Raw genomic sequence first — 26219 nt, 5'->3', positions numbered from 1 at the left:
TTTGCAGCAAACATTTGCTGTGTTTGTGCGTGCCTGTTCTCTGTGTGGTCTAGCAAATCTTTCCTGTTACTGACATGGCTTAAATACCTCTAGGCTGCTTCTGAAGCTGAGCTGTCTCTGGCTAGCTTGCAGCTATCCAGATCGGACTATTTCTTGATAAAGATTGACTCAGGAGTTTCTGGATTCTTATGCTTTTTATAATCTTTATATCTCTGTAGCAAAAAAAACTTAACTGCTGCAGAGTTGGTGGAATTATGAAACAGAACTTAATGTTTAGCTGGTTTAAAAGCCGAAATAATACAGAACATTGAATTTAGACTGAGAAACTACAGGTGTTGTAAACATGAAAATATTTTCTTGAAGCTTTGAGTCTTGGCTCTCTGCCACAGTGAGACCATTCTCTTCCTTGGTTAAACTCAAGTCAAATCATACAGTAGAGAAAAACTTACATGGAACTAGTTTGGACATGTTATGAATGGTGACATGGAAAAGTATCAAAATTGATTTATTTGGAGAAGAATAACTTTAATATTTTAACTTTTTTACAAGGGCTAATTCTTTGAACCAAGTAGTGAGTAAATGTTCTAGGAGATTATTTTTATAATTTATTACTCGTGCACTGAAAAACAAAAGGAATAGTAGCTATTGACAGCATTTTCAATACATAATGTAAAACTACAGAGAAGCAAGAGAAAAAAAAAAATGAAATGCTTTCTATTTTCCCTAGTTTCTCCTTTGGATGAGGATCAAGGATCTGACTGAGGTATGTGTTGTTTTGGGAACCAAAGTGTAGTCCAAAGACTGACACAAATTGTATTATTTCAGTCCTTGATGAACATAAGTGATAGAAAGGAGTGATGTGGCAGAACTGAAGAGGGATGCCCTCAAGAGACCATTATATTTGTTCCATGCAACTTTTTAAATTTTTCTCCTCAGAGTGCAGATTCTGTTTTTTCAGAGGGCAAAAAAAAAAAAAGGACTATAGGAGTGAAGGTGTTTACGGTCTTAATGTTATGTAGCCCTCTCAACCACTTTGCAGGGGTTCAGTTAAGAATTAGACCTAATTTTATGTTCTCTGTGCACAAATACAGTGATTTTTTTTTTCTTCAGTAATGAAACGAAGCTCAGGATTCCTGTGTACCATGAGCTGGGAACGCCAGTTGTACAACCGAGCCTGATATTCCTGAGCTTGCACTTGTATCCTGTACAAGCTTGAGTAGTGATTTTGAGTAGTGCCTCATTGGCTATTTCAGTTTGCCTTTGCCACAGCCCAGAAGGACTTACTGATGCTCAGGCTGTGGCATAAAGGCCAATCCATTGCTTTATTTCTAAAGGAATGATGGTTGTCAGTTCTCTGTAATCTTAATGGATCAAGTTTTTACGTTTCTTACAGGTCCCTGAAGAAGTCTTTAGTGTTCTTTTCCTTACCAGGTTCAGTGAAAGGTCTTTGCACTCTGACTTCAAATTCAATTGACCTGCTTGAAGCAGGGAAGACTATTCAGCTTCTGCGACTCAATCATTGTCACAGAACTGTTCTTATCAACACTGAAATATGTGATACATGTATTTAGATCTTTTCTTAACCAAAACTTCTCATATCTTCCAGTCCTTGCAGAAGGACATTAAGCCGGAAGTCAGTAGGTAAATGTGCTGCTTTGCTTGCTTGGGGTCATGGCATGGATGACCTTTTGGATCACATAATGCTGACAGCCTGGGCATTCCTCGAGCAAGTAGTGCTCTGCATCTTTTCAGAGGTGTTTTCAGTGTTCTTACTGCCTGTGGGAACTTGTAAATCTTCTGGTTGCACATAATGAGTATTTGCCAGTTAGCAGTAAGAGATTACAAATATAGACGTTTTGCTCTTCTTCCTTCCTCTTTCATACAGAGACTTTCTCTTCACAGTTGTCTGTCGTTAGACATATATGTGTAAATGCAGTCTGGAAACCTATGTGGTGGTTACATCCTTTCAGGCTCTTAGCCAGTCATTTTGCTGTTCTGTCAAGTTGGCCTTCAGCGCTGCCACTGGCTTGGCTAGAAGTATAGGCAAGGGCTGATCTCTTGAAAGTCTGGGAAAGGGAAAGCTGACCTCCTAATGTAGTAAGACCTGCATTTTGCCTTGATTTTCTGATGGCTGTTTGTTGTAAAGTCAGTGGAACAGGGAATAACTCCTGTACCTTCACTGATTTATTTTAATTTGTTTCCTTATGTTGAAACCACTCCAGTGATTCCAGAGAAGTTAAATTGAAAAGAATTCTTCCACCTTAAATGAATCTAGTAAGAATATTTTACTGAAGTTTTTCTCTTTTTTGTTGGCAACTTGGAAAATTATTCTCTGGCTAAGAGCTTACATATTGCCCTAAGTTACTCAGTGTAAAAATGGGCATATGAACTGGTCCTAATCTGTAATATCTTCAGAGACTGGACTCCTTTGAAGTTTGTAGCTTACATGCCCATTTTTCTTACTTCTTTGTCTTAGTCCAGGTTACTGGATTGTGGTTTTGAGGAACTGAAGGGGAGGGGGGCTTTCTGAGCTCAGTGTGATGGCAATGAGGACCTGGGCCATAGTTAGCTCTTCTTCTCTCAAAGCCTTGTACTTGGAAGGGATGGAGAGTGTGTCCTTGGGTAAGTGTACATCTTACACAAATCTGAAGTCTCAGGTTACTTAAAATGACATCTGTGGCATGAATTTTTAAAGTTTCTGATACTCTGTTAGTGTCTTCTTTGCATGCTTTTATGTATGGTGATGCTTTGATACCTCAGTTTGTAATATTTTTGTTTCCCTTTCCCCTTTGTTCAGGGTAGCTCTTGTGATTTACCTCTTGCTCAGGACTCAGTGAATTTTGTCAATGTGGTTAGCAATTGTCACCTCTCAGAATGAGAGCTGTCGAGTGTAATTTGGGGTCCTACTTTCAGCAGATGGTTGGACCATACCATCTCAAGAGATTCTTTCCAGCCAAGGCTTTTTTTAATAATTCTGACTTAACTCTTGTACTTATTTGAACACTGCATCAAAAACGCATCTGGTTTGAAGAAGAGTTTGCCTCTGAATGCTGTTAAACTCTGCTTGTCCTCTCATTGACTCTGTATTAATGTCTTCCTAGAGAGGTGACAAAAGTGATACAGCCGTATAAGTCTGCAGAAATTCTGTGCCAGAGTTGTAGAAATCTATTTCCTTACAACTGTACATGCTTATTTCCAGAAGAAACTTTCTTGGTACCTGCTTGTCTGTCTTTTTAGCAGTCAGGTAATGTTGCATTGTTAGGCTGTAGAGTCTTGTTTATCCTGGAGATTTTTATGTATGTGCTGAATTTGTTCTAGGGTGTCTGTGTGTGTAGTTCTCTAGTTCTTCTCTAGCACTGGAGAACACAGTCCAGCCTAATATGTGATCCAATATGATTTTGTGTGGTTTTTGTATCAAAGGAAGTTATTCTGATAAAAGCCACTGTGTGAGTTTTACATCATTAGATGCAGTGCAGCAAGGAAGCCCTTAGTGCGCTCTGGCATCTGAATTGTGAAGACAGCTTATGCATGCGGAGAAGGTAGAATTGGGAAAAGATAAGGAAATTAAGTTTTAGCTTGGCCTTTCTATGTTGAAACAAGAAAGTTTTGTCATTTTCTTAAGGTTCAGTGGTTTCATGCAGCTGAATAACGTGGGATTTGCATCAATGCAGATGAAATGCATACACCTGACTGCCTTACAGCACCCTACAGCTCATGGAAGAATGTATTTTCTGCTTGTTTGTGTATAGAAGTGTTCTGTCTGGAAGAAGGGAGGATGATGAGGGTTTAGGATATGTTGCAGAAATTTTTTCTAGGAGATTTTCAGTATGTTATTGTACCCACTCCCTAAAGTTCTTCCATGAGCTACTTCTACAACCACAAGGGACAAGAGGCTGCTGAACTGAAAATACAAACTTCTGCCTGTGTGGAGCTTTAAAATCTGTTTAAGATGACCTCAGTGGAAAAGGAACAATGATGAGTGGATGACTCTTGAATTTGGAGAATCAGCTGCAGAAGACTGAGTTGAAAGCAACTGCCTGGACTAAAAAGTCATCTTAATTTAAGTCAGCTATTGAAGTAGAAGTAGTAATTGAGTACTTGCAAGTGCTTGCTTGTAAGACAAGTAAAGAGGTGTGTGTGTCTGCAGGTAGATGAGGAGAAACTTGTGAACAGTGAGCAAAAATGAGGTGTAGCTGAGATCAGTTGAAAATTATGTAAATCTGAAAAAATTCAGCAGTTACTAAACTGAAGGCAGCAGTTTCTTCAGTTTAGTCACAATTGAAGTCTGAGTTCTTAAATGTGTTGTATGCTTATATATTTAGAGTGTTGTTTCTATCTTAAGTGACAAGATTTATTACCGAAACAGTTGATCATGTAAGTTAATGTTGTATACATTGAAGTAAAGGAATACAAATCTGAAGTCTTAAGCTTAATATTTTCTGATATGTACACTGAACTCTGGATTCTGGCTGGCAAGATGTGCAACTTGCTGGAAGAAAATGTTCTGAACTTGCAAGGTATATAAACATCCTCCTGTCTTTTTCTCCCCCCCCCACTTTTGCCTAATACTGACTTCAGGGTGGTAAGTCTGTGCCATTTTGAGGACCTGGATTGCTGCAGCAGCATTAAGTAAGGCACCAGGTGTTTTGGGCTAAACTAAGAGAGGAAGGGTGCTGACCAGTGTACTTAGTTCAACTCCAGTCAGGTAACAAGTATTGTAATGGAGCAAGATAGGCAGAGGTGCTAGGCATATCCTGAAATAATCATGTGAGTGCAAGAGTCTGAAAAAAACCTCTTTTTTGTAGTATGACTGAAGTTTGACATGAGTACACTTTCAGTGCCAGCTGACCTTCGTGCAGAAGGGGACACTGCTGCTTCCTTTTAGAAAATGCAAAAAAATGTGCCTCATTTCTGATAGAAGAGAGTTTTTTTTTTATTATTTTTTATTTGGTGTTTGAATACAAGGAAATAAAAAGAAAATGCACAGAAACATTTGGCAGTGCCTGTGACTAACTTCAGCTGGACTCCCTAGGTGCTGAGCCCTTGCTCAGCTTTCAGCCTGGTTAATGCTAGGCTTTGTTTCTTATTGCACTTCTGAACAGAATGCTCCTCAACTTGACTGGTCTGTCTACACCAGCAAGCTGGCAGGATTTCCAGGAGTTTCAAGCTTTTTCTGTTTCATTGTAAATCTTTTTGTGCTCTAAAGTATAAGACGGTGTAGATTGATGGTGTTACATGTTACCAAAAAGCTTTAAAACTCTGTTAGTGGGAATATTGGCTTTGATTAATGAATTTGAATAAGAGGAAACAATTGTGAATAGGGAAAGGTCATCTTTTGAGTAGTAGTGTTTATAGCTTTCTCAACTTAGTCATTAGGACTTCTATCTAGGAAGCTCATCAAACAACTATATTTTGTGGGATTGTGTATTTTATGCTTTACTTATATTTTTCAAATTCTTAAGCATAAGGTAAAAATAAACCCCAACCAAAACAAATGAAGGTAAAAGTGATTCATTAATTAATTCTGCTTTGTGTTTGCTGTTTGCAAACACAAAGTAGAATTAATGTTTGTTGGTATTCTTAGTAGAAAGAACGTGAAAAACTTACACAAGATGCTTTTGGCTCCTGTGATGTGGGGATTAAGATGGAGAGCAGTTCTTCTGCCTAACTTGTATTATTCAATTCCTGAAAATACTTCTAAAGTATTTCTGGCATGCTAAGTGTGACCTTTCAATACTAGGTTGTATTATTGCAGTGCAACAAGAGTGAATCTGAGCTAGCAGAATCCTGATCAATAATTTCCTGTGCTGGACAGGTGTATGGATGATATGTGTGTTCCTTGTAGCATCATACGTGAGGCAATGGTTTGCATAATGTGAGTTTATATGCCTGGTTTCTTATGGCCTACGGTAAAACTGCATCATTTAGGATTCGTTCTTTGTCGCCCCATCCCCTCCTGTCGCCTTTGTTCACTTCTGTGAGCCCTTTTCAGAAGAATAGACAATTATGTTAAGCTGCCAGATTTTGAAAATTATTTCACGTGAAACATTTGAATCTGAAGCTTCAGTGTTTTAAAATTTTTCATGATAAAATCCTTGCTTACTGTGCTCTGGATACCAAATCAGTATACAGACTACTGAGTTCTTAAAGTTGGGTTACTTTTGTTCTCACAGCTTCTTTTTTTCACCTGCAAATACCTTTTCTTTACCAGATTCCACAAAATTAGAAACAGTAAAACTGGATTTGCTGGTTCTGGTCCTGTTGCTATGCTCTACATGGAAATACCAATTTAGCACAGGATACTGAAGTCACCTCTCTTCACTGAGGAATTAACCAAGGCTTATTTTTTGAAATATGTCTGTTTCAGAGGACTGTGGCTGGGGGTTATAGTAGTCTTTAATAAATAACTACCAAAATAATATCTGTAGACCTCTAACAGTCACAAAGCAATACCAAAAGTAGTAATACAAAGCCATCACAGATAATTAAAAAAAAAATATTTGCATGCCCTCATTAATCCTTCTGTGTCGAATACCTTTTCCCTTTAATTTAGCTCTCATGAGCAGAACTTCCTGATTATAAAGGTTGATCTTTTTTCCTGAATGACCATGTATCTTACTTTATGCAAATGAAAGTTGCATAAATCAGACTAGAGAAAGAAGCTGTTTCGAAAGCACTGTAGTTGTGAATACTGCTTCTTATTTCTGAAATGGGCTTTGTAATCTCCTACAGTGGAAGTTAAAATACTTGAATACTTGTTGCTGTCTATCAAGCACTGAGTTTTTCCTTAATGTTGATAAACAGATTCTCCTAAATTGCATTTGTCCTGCCTCCTTATAATTTGAGAAGCCTGCTAGAAAGGAAGTGTGTCATCACAAAATCATAGAGGTGTTTGTAGTTTGGGTTGTTAGAGATCTTTAAAGGCCACTTAGGCCACAGTAAATCATCTGTATGCTATATATACCAAAACCTGGTTGCTCTGTATTAAGGTTCTAAATGTCTTGAGAAGAACTTTGTCCATGTGTCTTTGAACTAAAAATTGTTTGAAAAATTTTGTCTTCAGCATTTGCTTAAACAATAGCATTTTACATTTGTCTCTGGAGGTGTGGCGGTGAGTCTTCATGCCATGTATCTTATGGCTCTTCCTCCTTTGTCTTTCAGTGAATGATAGTGTCTAGAAAGGGTATGTCCCTTCAGGAGAGAGGTGCCAATGTCCAACCGGCCTAATAACAATCCAGGGGGGTCACTGCGACGTTCACAGAGGAACACTGCCGGGGCCCAGCCACAAGACGACGCAGTAGGAGGAAGGTATGACTGCTATCTCTGCGTGTTCAAATGTATAACAGTGAAATGCATGTGATTTAGAGAATAATGTTTTCCACCCTGCAATCCAAGCACTGAAACTTCCATAGAATCTTTTTGCCTCTGAAATATTACATGTACTGTTACTGCATGGGATAAGCCCATGGATAACTCACATGTTCAGCTAGAATAGCAGTAGTAGAGCTAGCTATAGGGGGAAAAAGCTGTTTTCCATTAATCACAGGTAGCAGCAAATTCTTTCTTTTTCTTCCCCGATTTTAAAAATATGGGAGGGGGATGACAGGGGAGTCTGTTACTGTGAATTTGGGAAAATATTCCTTTTTGACAAGACTGAGTAACTGGTACTGTGTTACTTTTGCACTGTATTTAAATTCTGTGTGGATGTTGAATAATTAAAAAAAAAAGTTTGCCATCATTTAATATGTCTGATACAATGAACAAGTGGACCAGATTGTATTTGCTGTGTAAGTGATTGCCTCTGCAGTGCAGAACAAAGAATATGCTTAAGATCCTTAAAACAGTTCCATGGATGACTGTACTGTTACTGCTGAGAGTGAATCCTGTATGGATATAAGTGTCTTTAAATTTGTTAAAAGATCAGTCTGATGAAGAAAGGTTATAGTGTGATGGTAGGCAAATTTATTCTACTCCCTCAAGTACGTTGCTGGTGCAGTTGTTGAATATGTGTACCTTGGGCTTGATTTTTTTTTTTTTTTTTTTTTTTGGATGACTATTAAAATATTACAGGTCAGGGGCACAAAAGCTTTTTACTGTGAAGGAACTGGGCTATAAAGTTTAATGAATATGAGGTGCATTTCTTACTAATATCAGGTCTAACTGAGAACAAGTTGAACAACTGTTGAATGGGGGAAGAAGGAGAATGGCCAACTTCTAAGGAACTTTGGGGAGAATTCAATCTGAAAAAGGCAGCTTCACTTTCTCTAAACTAGTCTACTGTACAAGTGGAAGAGCAGATGATAAACACAAGGCTTCTCACTTCAAAGAATGTGGCATAAGGAAGGGGAAATTGCTATCTTATGTAGTTAAATATTTTGTAAGCTAGAATTGGTTTCAGAGAATAGTTCTTTTAACAGAGGCATAGTGAGCCCTTCATTTCCTTCTGCCCATTCTGTGTTGTCTCTGCATCTCACTGGATGTTTAAATTAGGTATTGCCCCACCAACTCTTGCCTTTTACATGGAACTTCACCTGGAGTCAATAAAGCTCTCCCTAGAATAAAGGATTGGAGGCAAGTTATTTGGAGATGAGATGTGGGATTCTTCTTCAGATATCTACTGGTAGTTCATATTTTACAGTAGAGTGCCAGGGAGAAGCCCCACAGTGAGTAAGTCAGACAAACTGAAGCATTTTAAGGGTAGCACTGTTTTCTTTTAAGGAAGTCACTCATCCACTGTTTTGGTGCATTGTGATCTGTTACGCTATCATACATTGGTTGAAGATTCACTTGCCTGAAATGACTGGACCTCTTCCACCCGTCACCAAATCTGTGCCAGACTTCCATGAACAAGAGTGTATTGCACTTTTTAACTGTGTTAGACCTTTATCAGAATGAGAGCTCCTTGCTAAAGTAAGCAGGATGGGAGAAGCTTACAGTCCTCTTTGAATCTGGGTGTCTTTAGAACAGGACCTCCTGTGCCTTTGCATTTCTGAGCAAGCATTTTGAGCTGTGAAAGCCTGTAAAAAAGGCCTGGTTAAAACATGGTGGTTAATATAAAATTTAAAATGAATTTGTCTTCTTTTACTGTCATCAGCATCTCCTTTTTAATAAGGTGCTGGGCAGAAATGGCTATTGTACAAGGACCAATGTAAGATAGATCTGTCAGGTCCTTACAAAATTTGTGGATGATGTGGAAAGAGACAGACTCTCAGATAAGTTTTTAGCTGGGGACTGTCTTTATACACAAACCTCCGAGGACTCACCCTTCCTTGTATCTAGAATGCAGTGGTATAGCGTGTTTCATTCTGCTGCTGAGCAATATACAGGAGGGTCTAGAGTCCACAGCTTGATGTGTCTTGTTATGCCTTGCTGTACTCTAGTGATAAACACTGCTTTTGCTGCTACATTAAAAGAGCCAGCAAAACCCCAAACACTGAGCAAAAAACAATACGCCTTTTCTTATATTATGAGTTTCTTTTGGGATGCTTGAGACAATTTATTTTCAGTCTTTCTTTAATTTGTCATCAGTAAAATGAAACTCTGCAGTTTCAGCTGTAAAATCACTTAGAATAAACAAACCGTGGAAAGACTAGTTTCAGTAATATGCTCACATTGTGCAAATAACTGAACTTGCAATTTATCTGTGTTAGTATTTCAGTTGGAGCTGAGAATGTTCTTTTGAAGCATATGACCACCTGCTGTGTTTTGGCTAATGTGGAATGATCTTGGAGCACTTGAACTGGAATCTTTTTGGATGAAACTGAGCTGAAAGTTGTGATGAGAGCAGTTTGTGTATGCTGGCCACTTCTGGTTGTTAATGTGGTATGCTGTGAAATAGAAGTCATTGAAATGCAGAGATGGTGGACACTGATCCTTAATGGCAACTGTCTTGCTTTATAGATTTTCTTCTGCTGATCCATATTGATGTTGTTGTGCAGACAGTGTGAGATTTTATTCAGCCACTTTATTAGATCCACATATTTCTTACTCTCCCCCAATAAACAACAAACCAGTATACAAAGATTGAAAACTCCCAACTCCCCCCTTCCCTATAAAAATGATGGAATCAGACAGTAATATGACGCTGTAGAGGATTGTTGCTTCATGCCTAAAATTAGCTGCAAAGTTTGTAAGCAGACTTAAGGGCCACACCTCAAGTGTTGGAGGTTACTTCACTTTGGTCATAGATATGCAATCATAACCCTTCGAGCAAGGACAGGTTTCGATACTGTCTGAACTTGTGTACTTGATTGCATTTCTGCTTTGTATAAATAGCTTTCTCAGTGCTGGAAATGCAACAGCTATTTTCTTAAAGCTTTTTTTGTGGTTGAGGTGTGTGCATTTCCAAAAATACAGATTAAGTGACAAAAACTTGGAGAATTTGTGCAGTTTGTCACTTGTAATTTCAGACTTCGGTGTGAAGGCTAATCCAAGGTAAGTGTGTGGTATGGCCAGATGGCTTTGTAATAGCTTTAGAGGTGCCTCTCTTTTATGCTCTAGCTGGAGTGAATGCAAGAGACTTTAGTTGATTTAGGTGTTAAAAAAGAGAGTCAAGAGAATGATAGTGCTGCCAAGCTGAAGTGCTAACGTATGTCTTTCTATAATCTTTGAAACTTCTACAGCTTAAAGGTCTTTTGTTAAAACTCTGCCAATTTAACTTGCTGAGCTGCTACTGTTCACTTGTATGAAGACCTTGGAAATTCCAAATGTCTCTGGTCTGTTCTAAATGCAGAATCTCCCTCCTGTTACATTTAGTATTGACAGACTGGCTTAACCTGGAAGTAACAATGCAAACCCATTTTTCTTTAGACTGGGCTTGTTTGATGTCCTCATAACGTCATTACTTGAGTCACAATGAACAGGGGGATGCCTGTAATGGTTTTCTGCTGGAGTTTTACCAGCAATTCATGTTCAGCATAGTAACTTGATAGGAGCTTTTAGAATTTGATTTTGAGGCGGATTGTTTAAAGGTACAAGCAATGATACTAGAAAGGGTAGAAAGACAAGTGCTGCTTATTTGCAGTTTGTACTGTAACAGTGATGTGTGCTTTTCTCTAAAAGAAGAAAGGGGTCTGTATTTGAAAAGGGGTATATGAGCTGGTGGTCTTGTCATTCCCTCCCCATGTATGCATATAAGCAAACTGGCCTTAGTGAAGTTGGACTAATGTGATTCTTCACTTTGTGTTGTCAGCAGTTACGTTGCAATAACTGTGCTTTGGATGAATTTTAGCTTTTGTGAGTATTATAGTTCTTACTGATTTTACTAGCACTTTGAACAGTATTTAGTGTTTACCCCCGAATTTTGAATTACTGCTGAGATTGCACCTTCAAAATGGTAGTGCACGAACCCTGGCTGAAAAGTCTCTTGGACCACTTCCCTGAAGAGTGACTCTCTGCAGGTTTTTAGAGGAAGCAGTGGTGATGCTGAAGTTTCCCTTTGCAGCAGTAAACTGAAGCAGATGTGTTAATGAAGCTTTCTTTTCATAGGGTAGGAAGAGGGGGTGGAAGGTACTTACTGTCATTTTCTTAACTGTATATTGACATTGTTACTATGTGTGTTGAAGAATTGTGCCTTCCTGGCTTAGTTCCCAGTGATGCCATAGGATTTACTTTGAATGGGAGCAATTTGGAAGTGGTATTTTGAGGCACACAATAAGATCTTTTCTGGACATGGAGCAGTTGATTGTTCCTTTCAGTTGTGAGCAATGTTTCACTGTATTGGCATAGAGTAATGGAAGTGGTGCCATGTACTAGAACTTTCTTTACCAGTGCTGCAAAAATTTTTCTTGTTATTAGTGGCATTAAATGATAGTGATGGTTATCTTTTTGCATATTATTAGTCTTAAGTAATCTTTAGGAGTAGTAGTATAAGTGGCATATCACTTTGACCTAAATAACTGCTATGCTGTAGTTCTATATGAAAGTAGGATACTTTATAAGCAAAGTTAAATGTTTTGGAATAAAATATATACATGTTCTTGTGTATTTGGACTTAAAGGCTAAATGATCAATGAGATCCTTGTTGGCTGTGTGTAGGACTTTGATATAAGCAGAAAAAAGTGCTTTTGTCAAGTATATTGCTTTTGTTCTAAGCCGGATTTGGTTTTGGACCAGTCTTGGTGTTATGTTAACTGGTAAGAACTTCTGTGAGACCTGTAAAAACTAAATGTGATGTTTGAGTTGATGGGGATGACATTTGGAGTATTTCTGAGGAAAGAAAGTAGATGTTTTTCCACAGCTTTTTTTCATCTGTGCTATTGCTTTTTTCTTAATCTCATTTTTGACAGAAATAAAATAATAGTTTCTGCAGACTTTGTTTGGAGGCATTTAATAGCTCACTTTCAGCTGCTGAGGGACATGACTTAGATTAAACACTTGGTTTATTAACTAACTTCAAAAGGTTTTTTTTAATATGCACAGAGTAACTCTCTGAGAACAGGTTCTAGTTGCTTCTTTATTATGGTTTTGCTCAGAGCTGGCATTTTCCACCATATTGTTTATATAACACAGCAAGCTAAATGGTGGTTGGCTTGTCAACTTCTGTATATTTGTGTTACTCTAGACTTGAGTGTCTGCCTGTGACCTAAAATCTGCATAAGCAGACAGCTTTGCCCAGTTGAATGAAGTATTGGAGTTGTTTATGAAACTGGGGAGAGAAGGAAAACAAAAAAAACCCTACAAAACACAGCTTGAAGGTGCAGCAGGAGCTCAGTCTTCCTGGAGGTGGCCCTGAGAGTGGAAATGGATGAATGCAAGCTCATAAATACTTAGCTCATGATATTTTGTCATTAATGAGGAACTTAGTCTCTCAAAACACTTCTTGCTGGAATGATACTTCTTAATGCATGATACATTAATGGAAAAGACTGAAGAATTTGTAATTGTAAGTTACAAGTGAAAAGCCTTGGATTATAGATAAAAGTACATGTAACTTACAACCTTAAAATCAGCCTTCCAGTTATGCATATATCTTTTATAGCACTTGAATGCTCTGCAAGCATTGCTCATTCTGAGCTTTACAGACAATTCTAACTACCTTTGTATGTGGGTTAACTTGAAGGAGACCATAAGTCAGCTGTCACAACTTAAATATAAATTGGGACAGTGATACTTGTTGATGTATGGTTAAAGTTTTTACCTTAATTCTAAAATCAAATTCCCAGTGTTCATGTTCTTGTAAACCTGAGAGGAGAGTTCATGTCATGTTCCTGGTGACTGACATGCTAGTGCATGCACAGTTGCTATTGTATTGTGGGCTTTCTCTTTGTAATTCATGCGAGGTGCATGATTAAAATCAAAGTGAGAAGTGAGAGCACAGTAGGTGTTTTAAAATAAAATTTAAAAAAAAATCTCAGTTGTGACTCCCCATTTGTGATGTAACCTTTCTGCTCAGAAGGCTGTTTATACTGATAGCTTGATGGATAAAGAAAGCAAAGCAAATGCTAATACTCTGCATGTATTCATGATCCCTAGGACATGGCTGTAGCTTTAATGGTTGACACAAATTGGACATTTGTAGGAAAGTGTATATTTGTAAAACTTGTAAGAATCAGAAGGGTTTAAATGTGAAAGAGGAGGAGCCAGAAACAAGTGGAAACTTTTCAGTGCATGTTTTGCATCTATTGTCTTAGCAGTATTTTAGTTGAAAAGTTCTTCAGTTATTGTGTTTTGTGAAATCTAAAGCAAAACAAAAATCTTTACAGGAAAGTAATCTTTTAAAATGTACTTCAGAATAAGTGAGCCCTGATCAGTTTAGCTTACATAAAACTTGAGATTCCTGCCAAGTGCAAATTATGTAATAATGTCTGTTACTCCCATAATAAAAACATTTCATGGGGAAAATTAAATGTCACACCTTACTCTTTTGTTGGGAAAAGGAAAATCCAAATACTCAAGATTAGGTGAAACATTCCCAAGTTTACCTTGATGGAGTTTGCTATTGTGACATCAAGATCTAACAGTTTGATTTCACTTGCTTTTGATAGTAAACAGTAGTTCTTATAGTATGATAAATAAAAATTAGTTACTGGAATCTGGAGAAGATTTTATTTAATATTATCAGACTGTCACACTCTTAGATGGGGCACAGAAAATTTTGAATATGTACTGTCTGTGTGTATTCATCTGAGTAACTGCCTAAATGAGGATAAGTCAGAAGAAGCAGAAGGAGGAAAGCTATAAAGAAAACCAGTCATATTATTGAAGTTCTACTGTTTTGACTCTTAAGTGAATTAGCATTTCGTTATCATCTAGATGGCTAAACTCGGTACTTATTTTCTACTGAGGTTCAAGTTTGTGTTGAAATCCTGAAGAGGGTAGGGAAGCTTTCTGGTCAGTAGTATAGTTAGCTCTGCCTTTACTACTAGACTTCTGGCATTTCATTGGAAAAAGTTAATTTTAAAGCTCGTGGAACTCTTACCACTTCCACTTAGTCTGTTGGGCTAAACTTTGTGTTGTTTGGGGTCATGAGTTGGAGCAGAATACTTAAATTGGAAATCTACGTTCTTCCCCATCCTCCATGGATGTTCGCAGAGCTCAACTCAAAAGCTGTCTAGGCCTGGGTTAATGGCATATGACCATGTAATCAGCAGTTCTTCAACTTTGAAACATTGCTTCTTTCAGCATTAATACTAGACTAGATTGAGATTGCTCAAAAAAAGGTTAGTGGTTCTTGGGACTTCTGTATAGGATATGTGCAGTAGGGTTTTCCTGGTGTCAGCAGAGTCAAAAACTGCATTTTATCCAGGGAAGTGCAAGTGAGATGTCTCTTGCCTTAGAAATTATTTATACTGTCCTGTTTTAAATGCTGATGAACAATCTCTTTTGCGTCTTGCAGATGGTAATTGAGTGGGTTTCAAAGTAAATGTGGAATATATGACGATGTAAATTAAGTCTTAAATTTTATCCATTTGGTGTAGTATTATCTTTGTCCTTCAGTCAGAACTCATACAATAAACCATTTTTTTCATGCAGCTGAAAGCTGCTTAGAAGACCTATTACAGCTTATCTATGTGAAACTTGTTCCGGTCTCTGACATCACAAGTTTCCTGTCTCATTTGACTGCCTTCATTGGTGGTGTGCATTTCTTCATTCCTCTTACTTCAGCTGTTACCAAACAGCTCTCAGTCTACCTTTGAACTGGTAGATCTTGCAGCCAGAATATAACTGGTATGGTTGAGCTTTCCTACCAAGTGGAACTGGCTGCATTCCCATTCTGAGCACTTGATTTTTATTTTTTTTTCTTCTAACTGAAGAGTAAAGATGTAAATAACCATAACTGTATAAAGACTTAATGCCTGGAATCTGGATGTAGATGAGTATATATCCATTTTTGAGATGAGATCTTTGACAGATGCTCTAGTCTTGTGCTTTACTGTGCTAGGTTAATGATTAAGTGAATAATTCAGTAATCTTGCACACTAGAAAGATCTGAACTTGTCTGCAAAACTCAGATGTAAGATGATGTTTTATTCATTTAAAATGACTAAATAATTGTGTACTTGGCAAAACAGTTACACTGGTAGTAATTTGTAACTGCTTCAAGTGGTTCTTTTGAAATGCTGGTTTAATATTAGGAGCTGATATGGAAAAATTGGTAGCTGTAAATTATTATGTGTAAATGCTCCAAAAATAAACAATATTCCGCCTACAGGTCTGTATCTGTATCTTGGAATCCTGATAGCTTTCTGTTTTGACTTTCTGCTGACAGGTCACATTTAGGGCAGGCAAAGCATAAGGCACATAGCCCTCCTGAGAGTAGAAAATCTATTTCAAAGACACCCAAAGTGCAGTCTAATACTACTTCTGAGCAGTCCAAGGGACACTTTTCTAAAAGGTAATTGTGCTTCATATTCATATGTTAACCAGTGTTATCTGCACTTGAAAAACTTGTATAATTATTGAGTTACACAGAGTTCTAATAAAATGTATGACTAATGGATATTTAACTAATCTAGGTATTGCTATTGTATTCACTGGATATATTTCAGTGTTTCCAATTCTGTTTGTTTTTTTTTTTCTAATTCACCGACTAAGAGCATTCCATCAGTGATGGGGGAGGAAATGATTTCTGCATAACTAGTCCTGGAATACTTGCAAGGTCTTTCTCCCCTTCTTCTGCTTCATGCTAGGGGAAGATTGCCCAAGGAGTTTAGAGCAATGTCCAATATGAATTAAAATGTGCAGTAATCTAAAGTAGGCTTGTGTTCAGGGTATTGCTTGTCTGCTCTTTGTATGCTTCTGCTATATACTATACACACTGGAACAGTTTTCTATTACATAGAGGAGAGTTTTGGCAGTTCTGTATGTGATTCACTACATCAATTTAAAGATTGATGAGAAACTATCCTTTCTTTAAGAGCCTTTCTTGAACTAGAATCCAGTTATGACTAGTTATGCATTACTGAACACTCCTTACTCTCTTGTGGAACTTATATTCTCAAACATTCAGTTAATAGCTTCATGGCTTGATTTTTTTTTTTGGTTTGGTTTTAATCAGTTTGACATATATATATAAAAGTTAAATCTATTCAAGTTAAATTTCCTTTTTTAAAAAAAGTGGTGTATTGTGCTTTTATTTTGCAATCTACTTAGATATTATGCTAGCAAATATGTGCAATATGACTGTTTGCATTCAAGCATGTGGGGGTTTTTGTTTGTTTGCTTCAGTGTAAACTGAACAGTGTTTCTTACATTCAGTATCCTTTATTATTAAGCAATAATGACATTTATCATGCAAAATTCTTACAAACTGTGAGGCTTCTTGAGTCAACTCTAATGCTGTCCCTGCTTACTTCTACAGAGGCTGTAGTTCATCTGCTGTTTTAATACCACAACAAGAAGATCCAGAGAGAGTCAGTACTTCAGAAAAGCAAAAAACGGGGCAAGTGCCTAAGAAAGACAATTCTCGAGGAGTTAAACGCAGTGCTAGTCCAGATTACAGGAGGACCAATTCTCCTAGCTCTGCTAAAAAACCCAAAGCACTTCAACACACTGAAACTTCCTCAGAAACTAACAAGCCACATACTAAATCTAAGAGAAGACACTCAGACCAAGAGCAGCCCAAGTCTACACAATTGCCATCAACAAGCAAGGCTCACACCAGAAAGGGTGGAGCTGCTGGTAGCTCCCGAAGTCAGAAAAGGAAAAGGACAGAGAATCTGTCTTGTATAGAGAGTGGGTCATCAGTTGAACCAACTGGCACTGAAGAAAAGTCAGCAAAAGTCTCCAAGCTGGCTTCAAAATCGGTGACCTCAGCCAAAGCTGGGTGTAGCACCATCACCGATTCTTCTTCTTCAGCTTCCACCTCCTCCTCCTCTTCTGCTGTTGCCTCTGCTTCTTCTACTGTTCCTCAGGGTGCCAGAGTGAAACAGGGAAAGGACCAGAGTAAGGCTAGACGTTCCCGTTCTGCATCCAGCCCCAGTCCAAGAAGGAGTAGCAGGGACAAAGAACCAAGTAAAACAGGTGGCTCTTCAAAGTTTGACTGGGCTGCTCGATTCAGCCCAAAAGTCAGTCTCCCTAAAACAAAACTGTCTCTACCAGGCTCTTCCAAGTCGGAGACATCAAAACCTGGACCTTCAGGACTACAGGCTAAGCTAGCAAGTAAGTTGATCTTTTCTGGAAGAATAAAAACATATGTTTTAAAATCAAGTCTTCTAAACAAATACTTCTGTTTTTCAAGCTGCATGTGATCTTCCTAGAAAAATTAACTTTTAGTATGTTTTTCTGAGTTGAGTAAAGCTATGACTGAAATTATTTACAGCTAAAGCAGATGATTTAAGTTCAGTCAGTGTTCTGTAAATTTAAGTTGCTTCTGTGTCTAACAAATTGATTTAAAAAATAAAATAGATGCAAAATAATTGGATGTTGTGATGGGGGCATATATGTTATAAAACACTCTTGTCAGATTTTTATTCCCCCTCATTTTCTTAAGTCTTTTCTGAAGTGGGAATGATAAATGGTGAAAAACAAATAGATCATATGTGGTATCTTCTTTGAGACTTACTTCCCTGATTCTTCCTTGTTGTGAGAATCTGATGTTTAAGAACTGTAGCCTTGTAAACCTGGTGTACATAGTGCTGGGGATATTAGTCACTTTGTCTTCTAATTTGTTCTTATAAAGTATGGCTTCTTTCTGGTGCTGAGTTTGAATAGCAGCTACTGTTCCTGAACATGATCACCGGGAAATGTAGGCTGTTTCCAAGCAGAGCACCTGCTTGCTAGTGTGCAGATATGCTTGTAGCTCCACTGTCTTGAACAATTTTTTTAAAGTGTGTTTTACTGCCTTTATGTACTGAATGATTTATTTACTGTGTGCATTCTCTAAAACTTGATGTAAGAGGTTGGATTCCTAAGCTTGCTTACTGTTGCTCCTCTACTTGGGCATGATCACAAGTAGCTTGCCTGAACTGGGACGCATCCATAGCTAATACTAATGCTGGAAATAGGTGAAATAATGAAAAGCAACTGGCCGTCTTTCTGTGTAATCAGCATAGGTCAATTACATTTAACAGGCGTGTTTTGGCTAATGTGTGTGACTGGAGTATTGATTCTGGAATGACCTAACCTAACAGATGAAGAATGGCATTTGGGAAGGAAAGGAGTTATTTGCTTTACAGCATTTTTTTTTTTTCTACCTGTTCTGTGGTTCAGGGCTACCAGGTGATAAATTCCAGAATCAAAACTCTGAATTTGCATAGAGTGGAAGGAGAGGGAAGTGAGCAGAAGTCAGGGACTGATGGGAATGACCAGCAAGTTCTGAGATAGTCAGGCTACAGGCAACAAAGAAAGGCAACAGGAAGGGGAAGGAATTTACCTCCAACAATTGAACAAGATGATGAAGGCAGAGAGTAATTAATGTGATAAGTTACAAAACTTCTTGAAGTTTTGAAGGAGTGAGAAGGGGAAAGGTGGAATAGCACAATATAAAGGGCTATGTGTGTATATCTTGTGTACCTTGAAAAACAGCATTGAAAATGTGAGCCTAAACTGTTATTGCAAAGACTGAATTAAGAAATAAACTATGACTTAACTTTCAGGTTATAGTAGAGCTAAAGGTTTTTTTGCTAGAAGATGCTCAAATATATGTGACAAAACCAAGTTGGTGGGGGCTATAGGTGTGTGTATAAAATGTCACTGCTAAGGGGCACCAAGCATGGTGAGAGATGTTTCTACATGTGATGGAGAACCAAGTTATTTTCTGTAGATGACATTTCAATTTGAGGGAGGGGAAAAGTACTAACAGGTGATATTAGGAATCTAAAATGTCTAATGCCTCTTTACCATAGATTGCAGCAATGCATACTCCAGTAAATATCTTTGATCACCAAATATCACTGTAAGAGCACAACCTAGAACAGAAGTATTAAACTATATTTTCAAAGAGTCTCAACCTTTCAAATAGTGCTCTCTGACAACAGGTTGAAGTGATCTTGGAATCAATGATTACTGTTAGCTTAGTCTTTTTAAAAAAGAGAAATTGTGTGTGACATACACTTTCAAACTATTTGAAAAATTTGAAGTATTTTAACAAAATACACATTTTACATAATGCTAGGAAGTGTCATGAAAATATGAAGAAAATAAATCACTAGGATAGGTTTTTGAGAAAAAATGGGTAAGTTCAAACTTGCTTTCTGTAGCAGACCTGTAACCTTAGAGGATGAGGGAGCAGAGGAAAGTGGTGTCTCAATACAAATACTAACACTGTGGGGCTTTCTAAAGCAGGAAGGCAAAGAGTGATCTAGATGAAATTCAGGTGTACACCCTTCTGCCTGGAAACAAATCCTTAGAAGTCATAGTAATTCTGTGTAGAAACTAAAAGCTTAAACTTGGTAGGCTTTTATAGGTGCATATGTTATGGAACCTGTTTGGAGAAGTCTGAAATAGGCCTTATAGGATTAGTGAGAGATAAACAAGAAAGCAAACACAACAACTGCAATAATGTCAGGAAAATTATAGGTGGAAGTGGCTCTATGAAAATAAGTGGGAGGGAGGATTTTTCAGGCTGACATGAAATAATAGAATGGTTTGGTTGAAAGGGATCTTAAATTCCAAACCTCCTGCCATAGGCAGGGCCACCTTCCACTACACCAGGTTCTCAAAGCCCCATCTGGTAAATCATGTCTATATAAATGCAATGCTGTTCCCTTCTGGGGATGATGCAGTTCAAGGAGTACAAGAATTGTTAGGGATTGTGATCTTTGAATGGAAAATAAGAGCAGCTGATGTGACTTACTCTGCCGAAGAGAAGAATGAGGAGAAACAGTTGCCATCTTTGCAGAAGTTTTTCACATGCTGAAAGAGTATGAGGAGAATACACCGAAGTTTTGTCCAGTCCTCCTGGATAGCTAAATAGGTGCTAAATCCAGCCCAGGTGACTTTGGAGTGTTAAGCTCTACACAGCAGTCTCCATAACAGAGCAGTGACATCACTGAATAACAACTGAAGAATATGTTGGAATAATAAAAACAGGCTGCAATAAAGGTCTTCACATCTATTTGAGTAGTTGAAAATTTCTTCACAGGGAAAAGGGGGAAGAGAGGAAGAAAGCAACTTTCTCGTTTTGTTCTCGTGACTTGACTATTTTCACATCCCTTTTGGGCCGTATCTATTGGAAGGGCTTTTTTAATGTTGCGAATTGGGTCATGTGACTGATTATGTAACAATATAAACTCAAGCTCAGTTAAGTTTCCATTACTGGGGAAATCTTTGCTGTCCTTTGTGTATTGTCTTGGCCCTTAAGTAGGAAGATGGTGGCAACAGTGACTGGGACAGTGCTAAGAGCTGGGGGTAACTTAGAATAGCTGGCCGTGCCTGGCAAGTCTCTACCTAATACTTGGAAATTTGGGGGGTTAGGGAGGTTATTGGTGTATGCACTGAAAAGCCTCATGAACATAAAGATGGAGTGGGAATGGTATGTGAGTGATTTGGCAGAGGTGAGAGAGAAAAGAGTCAGAAAATAGGTCTGAATTAGTTGATTTGGGATTGTGGGTACAGTGCTGGCTTGGGTGATGGTAGTTACAGCCTTGGGGTTCAGGCAGTAAGATGGGTAGCTTGGAGATACTTTAATTGTGGTGACAGGCTGTGTGGGGCATATTGGTTGGTACTGAGGGAGGACAGGGAGGCTGTCTTGCCTTCCCCTGCTACAGCTCTTTTTACCCTATCTCAGCTAGTGAGAAGAGCAGCCCCACATGGGAGCCCATCTGAAGGCTAAAATTCTAGTCCTAACAAGTAAATCACTCCTGATTGCCTTTCTGAACTGCAGATGAAGGGCTTTCTAGGTTATGAACTGTGAAAGTTTGTCTAACTTTGTTTTGACTTGGGTAATACATTCACACTTAAGTGATTGCAGTGCAGCTGCATTCAGAACTTTTGCACAACAAAATCTTCCTTAAAAAATGCTGACAAGTAAACACACTTAAATGTGAAGTTAATATTTTTTTGGTTTCATGTGTTAGGCTGTGCTATTTCAGGTTTAGCCTGTTTGAATGTATTTTCCTTCTGACTCATAAACATGAGTGCTTGGCATGCAAAATAGGATGATGTCAGGGCATAAGCAATATATGTCTGCCATAAGAAAACCTGTGTTTCTGCTTTAATTCTGAGGTTCGCTTCTGAAGTTTTTGCAGGGGCTGAATATAAGATGCTTAAACCTGATTTTTATTGAGGGGTTTGGATTTGAGATCATTTAGGTAAACTTGACACGCACAAATCTATGGGCTCTGATGGGATGCATGTACATATGTTGAAGGAGCTGGCAGATGTTACTTCTAAGCCATTCTCCATCATCTTGGAAAGGTCATGGAGAACAGCAGAGATGTCTGAGGAAAGCCAGTGTCACTTCAGAAAGGCAAGGAAGAGGACCCAGGGAACTGTAGTCTGGTCAGCCTCAACTCCATCCGTGGAAAGATGATGACAGAGCTCATCCTGCATTGTGATGTAAAATAAGGTTATCAGTAGTAGTCAACATGGATTCACTGAGGGGAAATAATGCTTAACTAGACTGATAGTCTGCTGTGATGGAATGGCTGACTGAGTAGATGAAGGGAGAGCAGTGGATGTTGTCTGTCTTCAGCAAGGCTTTTAACTCTCGTCTCCTGTAGCATCCTTGTAGCTCAGGAAGCTCAGTGGGTGAAGTGAATGACAACGGACTGGGTTGAGAACTGACTGAATGGCAGTGTTCAGAGGTTGTGATCAGAAACACAGTGTCCAGTTGGAGGTGTGTAGCTGGCAATGAGTCAGTATTGGGTTCAGTCCTGTTTTACTGGTTCATCAATGACCTGGATAAGGGGACAGAGTGCACCCTCAGCAAGTCTGATGATGCAAAAGTGAGAGGTGTGGCTGCCATTCAGCTAAACCTGGAGAAGCTGCAGAGTTGGGTGGAGAGGAACCTAAAGTTCAAAGGCAAATGCAGGGTCACACATTGGTGCAGGTTAGGAGCTGACCTGCTGAAGAGCAGCTCTGGGGAGAAGGACCTGGGCGCCCTGGGCGTGCCTGCTCGAGAACAGGCAGTGCATGAGCCAGCAGTGAGGTCTTTTGGCTAAGATGGCAAACAAAATTCATGGATGTGTTAGGAAGACCACTTCTTCAGGATCGATGAACTTGATCTTGCTCCTCTACTCTGCCTTTGGGAGGCCTCACCTGGAGTGCTGTATCCAGTTCTGGTCTCCCCAGTTCATGGAAGACAAGGAGCTACTGAAAAGGTCCAGTGGAGGGCTATGAAGGTAATAATGGGACTGGACCATCTCTTGTGAGGAAAGGCTGAGATATCTGTGCCTGTTTAGCCTGGAGAAAAGATGACTTACCAGTGCATAAAAATACTTCAGGGGTGGTTGTCAAGAAACTGGGGCCAGATTCTCTTTTTAGTGGTGCCCAGCACCAGGATGAACAGCAGAGGACAAGATGAATTCAGGAAGTTCCACTGAATAAGAGGAGAAACCTCTTTGAGGATGGCAGAGTAGTAGAATAGGCTGCCCGGAGAGACAGTGGAGTCTGCTTTTCTGGAGATCCTCAAAACGTGTCTGGACATGACCAGTGAACTCGCTGTAGCAGTGGGGTTGGATGATGTCTGAAGGTCGCTTCAGCCCCAGCCTTTCTGTGAGTCTGTGACAATTGCTGTATGTATTACAGAAATAGTGCTGAGTAAACAGCTTCTGGAAATGAACATCAGACCAATTCCTCTGAGAGCCCTTGGTGTCTGTCTCTGACAGTGTGACTGGTGCTTTCCTCCATCATGCTCCACAGGGCATCTTTAATCTCATTTTCCTGAACACTGGTTTTGCTCTGTTTACTGGTGAATACTTGCCACTTTCAGCCTCCTGCAACTCCTAAAGACACAGGACTTCAGTTTGGAGGCTGTGCTGGCTGTCCCAAATTTTAATGGCAATGTGAATGAAAGGAAGTGGGCTCAGTCTGAACAGATTAGTGGTCCTGAAGTGATGGAATTGGGAAGACTCGAAGGATTTGCAGAAGTTGCAGATGGTGAGATTGACTTAATGTTGATTAAGAAGACTTCTTAAGGGCAGAGCGGCACTGAACAGCAGGAAGGGAACATGCTGTGAGAGGACTTTCTTCACTTTCTCTTTTAGCCTTTAAAATAAATAGGGAGTGGTGGAAGCTCAGTTGTACCCTGGTAGATGCTCAGAGACAGAACAGTAAAGACTTGGGAAAAGAAAAACACAGAAAACAGAAAGTAGAACATTCTTGAGCAGCAGGAGAAAATGTGCTTGGTGTTCTGGATGCTCAAGGTGTGATGTATTCTGCAGCTCACCCACCAAGCAGTAACTGGGTAACTGTACATTCTCTACAACCCTCTGAAGCAGTTCAGTTTAAAGAGATGGCTCAGCTAATTTAATGCCACCTGTGGAAAAAGACAACCTGTTTTATTGCATTTTTGCTCTATTGCTTGGTGGTGTCTGTGCTCATCTGACCCTTAAGTAAGCTCAGCTCACCAAACTGGCAGAATACTACAACAAGAAATTGTGCCGGGTGTGTACTTTATAGGTTTTGGGATTGATCTGGGGAAAATGATGGATGGGCCATACTTTTAAACAACAGTTAGCTGTTAAGGTGGCTCTGCTGCTTTGTGAAACTCTTGCTGTTAGCAGAAATTCTGTTTTGATACAAGCTAAGTCAACCTTCGCTTACAGTGGAGATGTGGTGTCTCATCAATAGCCTATTACTAAGCTAATGTGTTACAGCCTCTTACTAGCTAAGTTACCTAGTTTAGGTTTGACTACTTGAAAATGACTACCCACAGATTTGAAGTAGTAAATGGTGTGCTGACATAAAGGATGAAAATGTGTCTTTTTTTCCCCAGTGAACTCCACTGTATCAAGGTAATTATTTTATTCTTCTAATATAAAATAAAAGTGCTTTTCACTTAGAATTTCACCATAGTGTTACAGGTACTGAGTAACCTAGTTTTCCATATGTGTTCTATATGAGGAAGTGTATCTCTGAACTCAGTGGGGCAGACACATTTTACCTGTGGAGTAGTACAGTGCTATACCTAGTGCCAGTTGAAGAATGCATTTTCTAGTGTAAAATACAACCAGCTCTGAGGGGAATGTCGATGTGTCATTGTACTTCTGAGTACTTGAGAAGTGTAGCTATGGCATGGGATCCTGCTGCAACCATTTCAAATGAGTTTTGTCTTGTATCTCTACCTTACAACACGTTTTCTCCTGTCACACCTGTCCCATTCCCCACCCCCTCCAGTATTATGTATACTATATGTAAGTAAGATTTGAGTCATTGTGTAGCGGTAACTTCAGCTTACATTGTTGGTTTTGAAGCATATGTAGTAAAAATGCTGCTACTTTCTGAATATTCAAAAGTTACATGTGCTCTATATGTACAGACCATGTGGAAATTCAAGTGACTGGCCTGCTTCAGTTCAGTGCTTGGTGGCTTTTAAATACAGAACATTGTTCTTTTCTTAAGGTTGCCAAATTTCTTGAGTTGTTAAGCCAAATGTGTGTAAATACATGAGTATCAGGTTAACCTTCATCTTCATAGACCTAACTGCACACAGCATTGTGTTTCTGGGTCAAATATGCTGTGGTGCTTGAAAGGACACGCTATTAGCCAGATCAGTAGTAGTTTTATAGATCACTTTTCCTTTTATGTTAAATATCCAGTCAGAAGCTGCATGGTTATCATTTCATCCCTCAGTACCACAGCTCTGCATTCCTGGAATATTTTAGGATTAAGGAAATAGTAGCTAGTTTGATAACTTCTGAACTCAAATGCATTGCATGCTTGTGTGTTTAAGTTCTGCTTGGTTGCCAGAAGAGGGAGCAGTGATCTAACTTTTCAAAGTTGTTTATATCTGTTCTAGTAATAATATGACTGAATTCAATGTTGCAATGTTATCTTCTATTATATTTATTTACTGTGGAAGTGTGTGGATGCGGTCACTGCAATGTCAAACTGGCCTGATAAAATTTTTTATTTTTACCCTAAATTATCAGTTTTGTGCTTTGAAAGCTGCCATTGGCTATTTCAACCTGATACTAAACCTGCTGAGAATCATCTGAGAATGTTACATTGTATGGGGTTTTTGTGTGTTTAACTTGGTTCTGTGGTGGGATGTTACCAGAACAATGGCTTTGTCACCTAGAGCAAATTGTTACCAGTTGGATCAGTTTTCAACGGTGAAAATGCTTGTAAATTAAACACTGGAAGTTCTTTTCCAAAGCCATGAGGATGTGCTTACTTATTTACATCAAGGATGGCCTTATGACAGTAAGAGGGGCTAAAGGGCTGTAGATGAAATAGGAATACAAATGGGATATATACATCTATCTATATATGGGATAGATCTCAGCAATGACAGTGCTTGAAGACAGTTATTTTAAAGCCATATTAGTTTGAATAAAATTGACTAAAATTTGAGATTGTGACCACTACTGCCTTCCCTCCTGAAATGTAGTTTCTTTTTTTTTCTGTTTAAGACGAAAGCATCTTTTAGTTGTTGGAATGTAGAAAAAATACACTTTTATTCCATAATGTTATACCTGTTTAGCATAAGAAAGATGATTGATAGCTGTAGTATATAGATTAGTAAAAGGTGCCTACATAAAATCTTGGAGTTGAGCATTACTTAAGTCAATGAGTAAAAGTAAATGTCTGAACCTTTTACTGGTATAGTAGTTCAGTGTAAGCTGACTAAAATTGATGTGGGCTTATTGTGTTTTCTTATGTAGAAGCTGCTC

The 26219-nt window shown here is 38.7% G+C and overlaps 1 protein-coding gene across 11 annotated transcripts in view; it reads left to right on the top strand.

Moving 5' to 3' along the window:
• TRIP12 (thyroid hormone receptor interactor 12) overlaps window positions 1-26219 on the top strand; it is a 77228-nt gene that overhangs the window by 17542 nt on the left and 33467 nt on the right. For 8 of the 11 annotated variants that reach the window (XM_030280067.4, XM_030280068.4, XM_030280062.4 and 5 more), the window contains exons 2-4: window positions 7162-7308; window positions 15710-15835; window positions 16802-17601. In XM_030280067.4, coding sequence (XP_030135927.1) covers window positions 7211-7308; window positions 15710-15835; window positions 16802-17601 — 1024 coding nt within the window. In that variant the 5' untranslated portion in view covers window positions 7162-7210. The remainder of the gene's footprint in view (window positions 1-7161; window positions 7309-15709; window positions 15836-16801; window positions 17602-26219) is intronic. The other 3 variants (XM_030280072.4, XM_030280071.4, XM_030280073.4) reach the window with 1 other exon arrangement.

Source organism: Taeniopygia guttata, chromosome 9, assembly GCF_048771995.1.
Source record: "Taeniopygia guttata chromosome 9, bTaeGut7.mat, whole genome shotgun sequence".
NCBI classification, from domain to species: domain Eukaryota; kingdom Metazoa; phylum Chordata; class Aves; order Passeriformes; family Estrildidae; genus Taeniopygia; species Taeniopygia guttata.
This window is presented reverse-complemented; position numbering and strand designations above follow the sequence as displayed.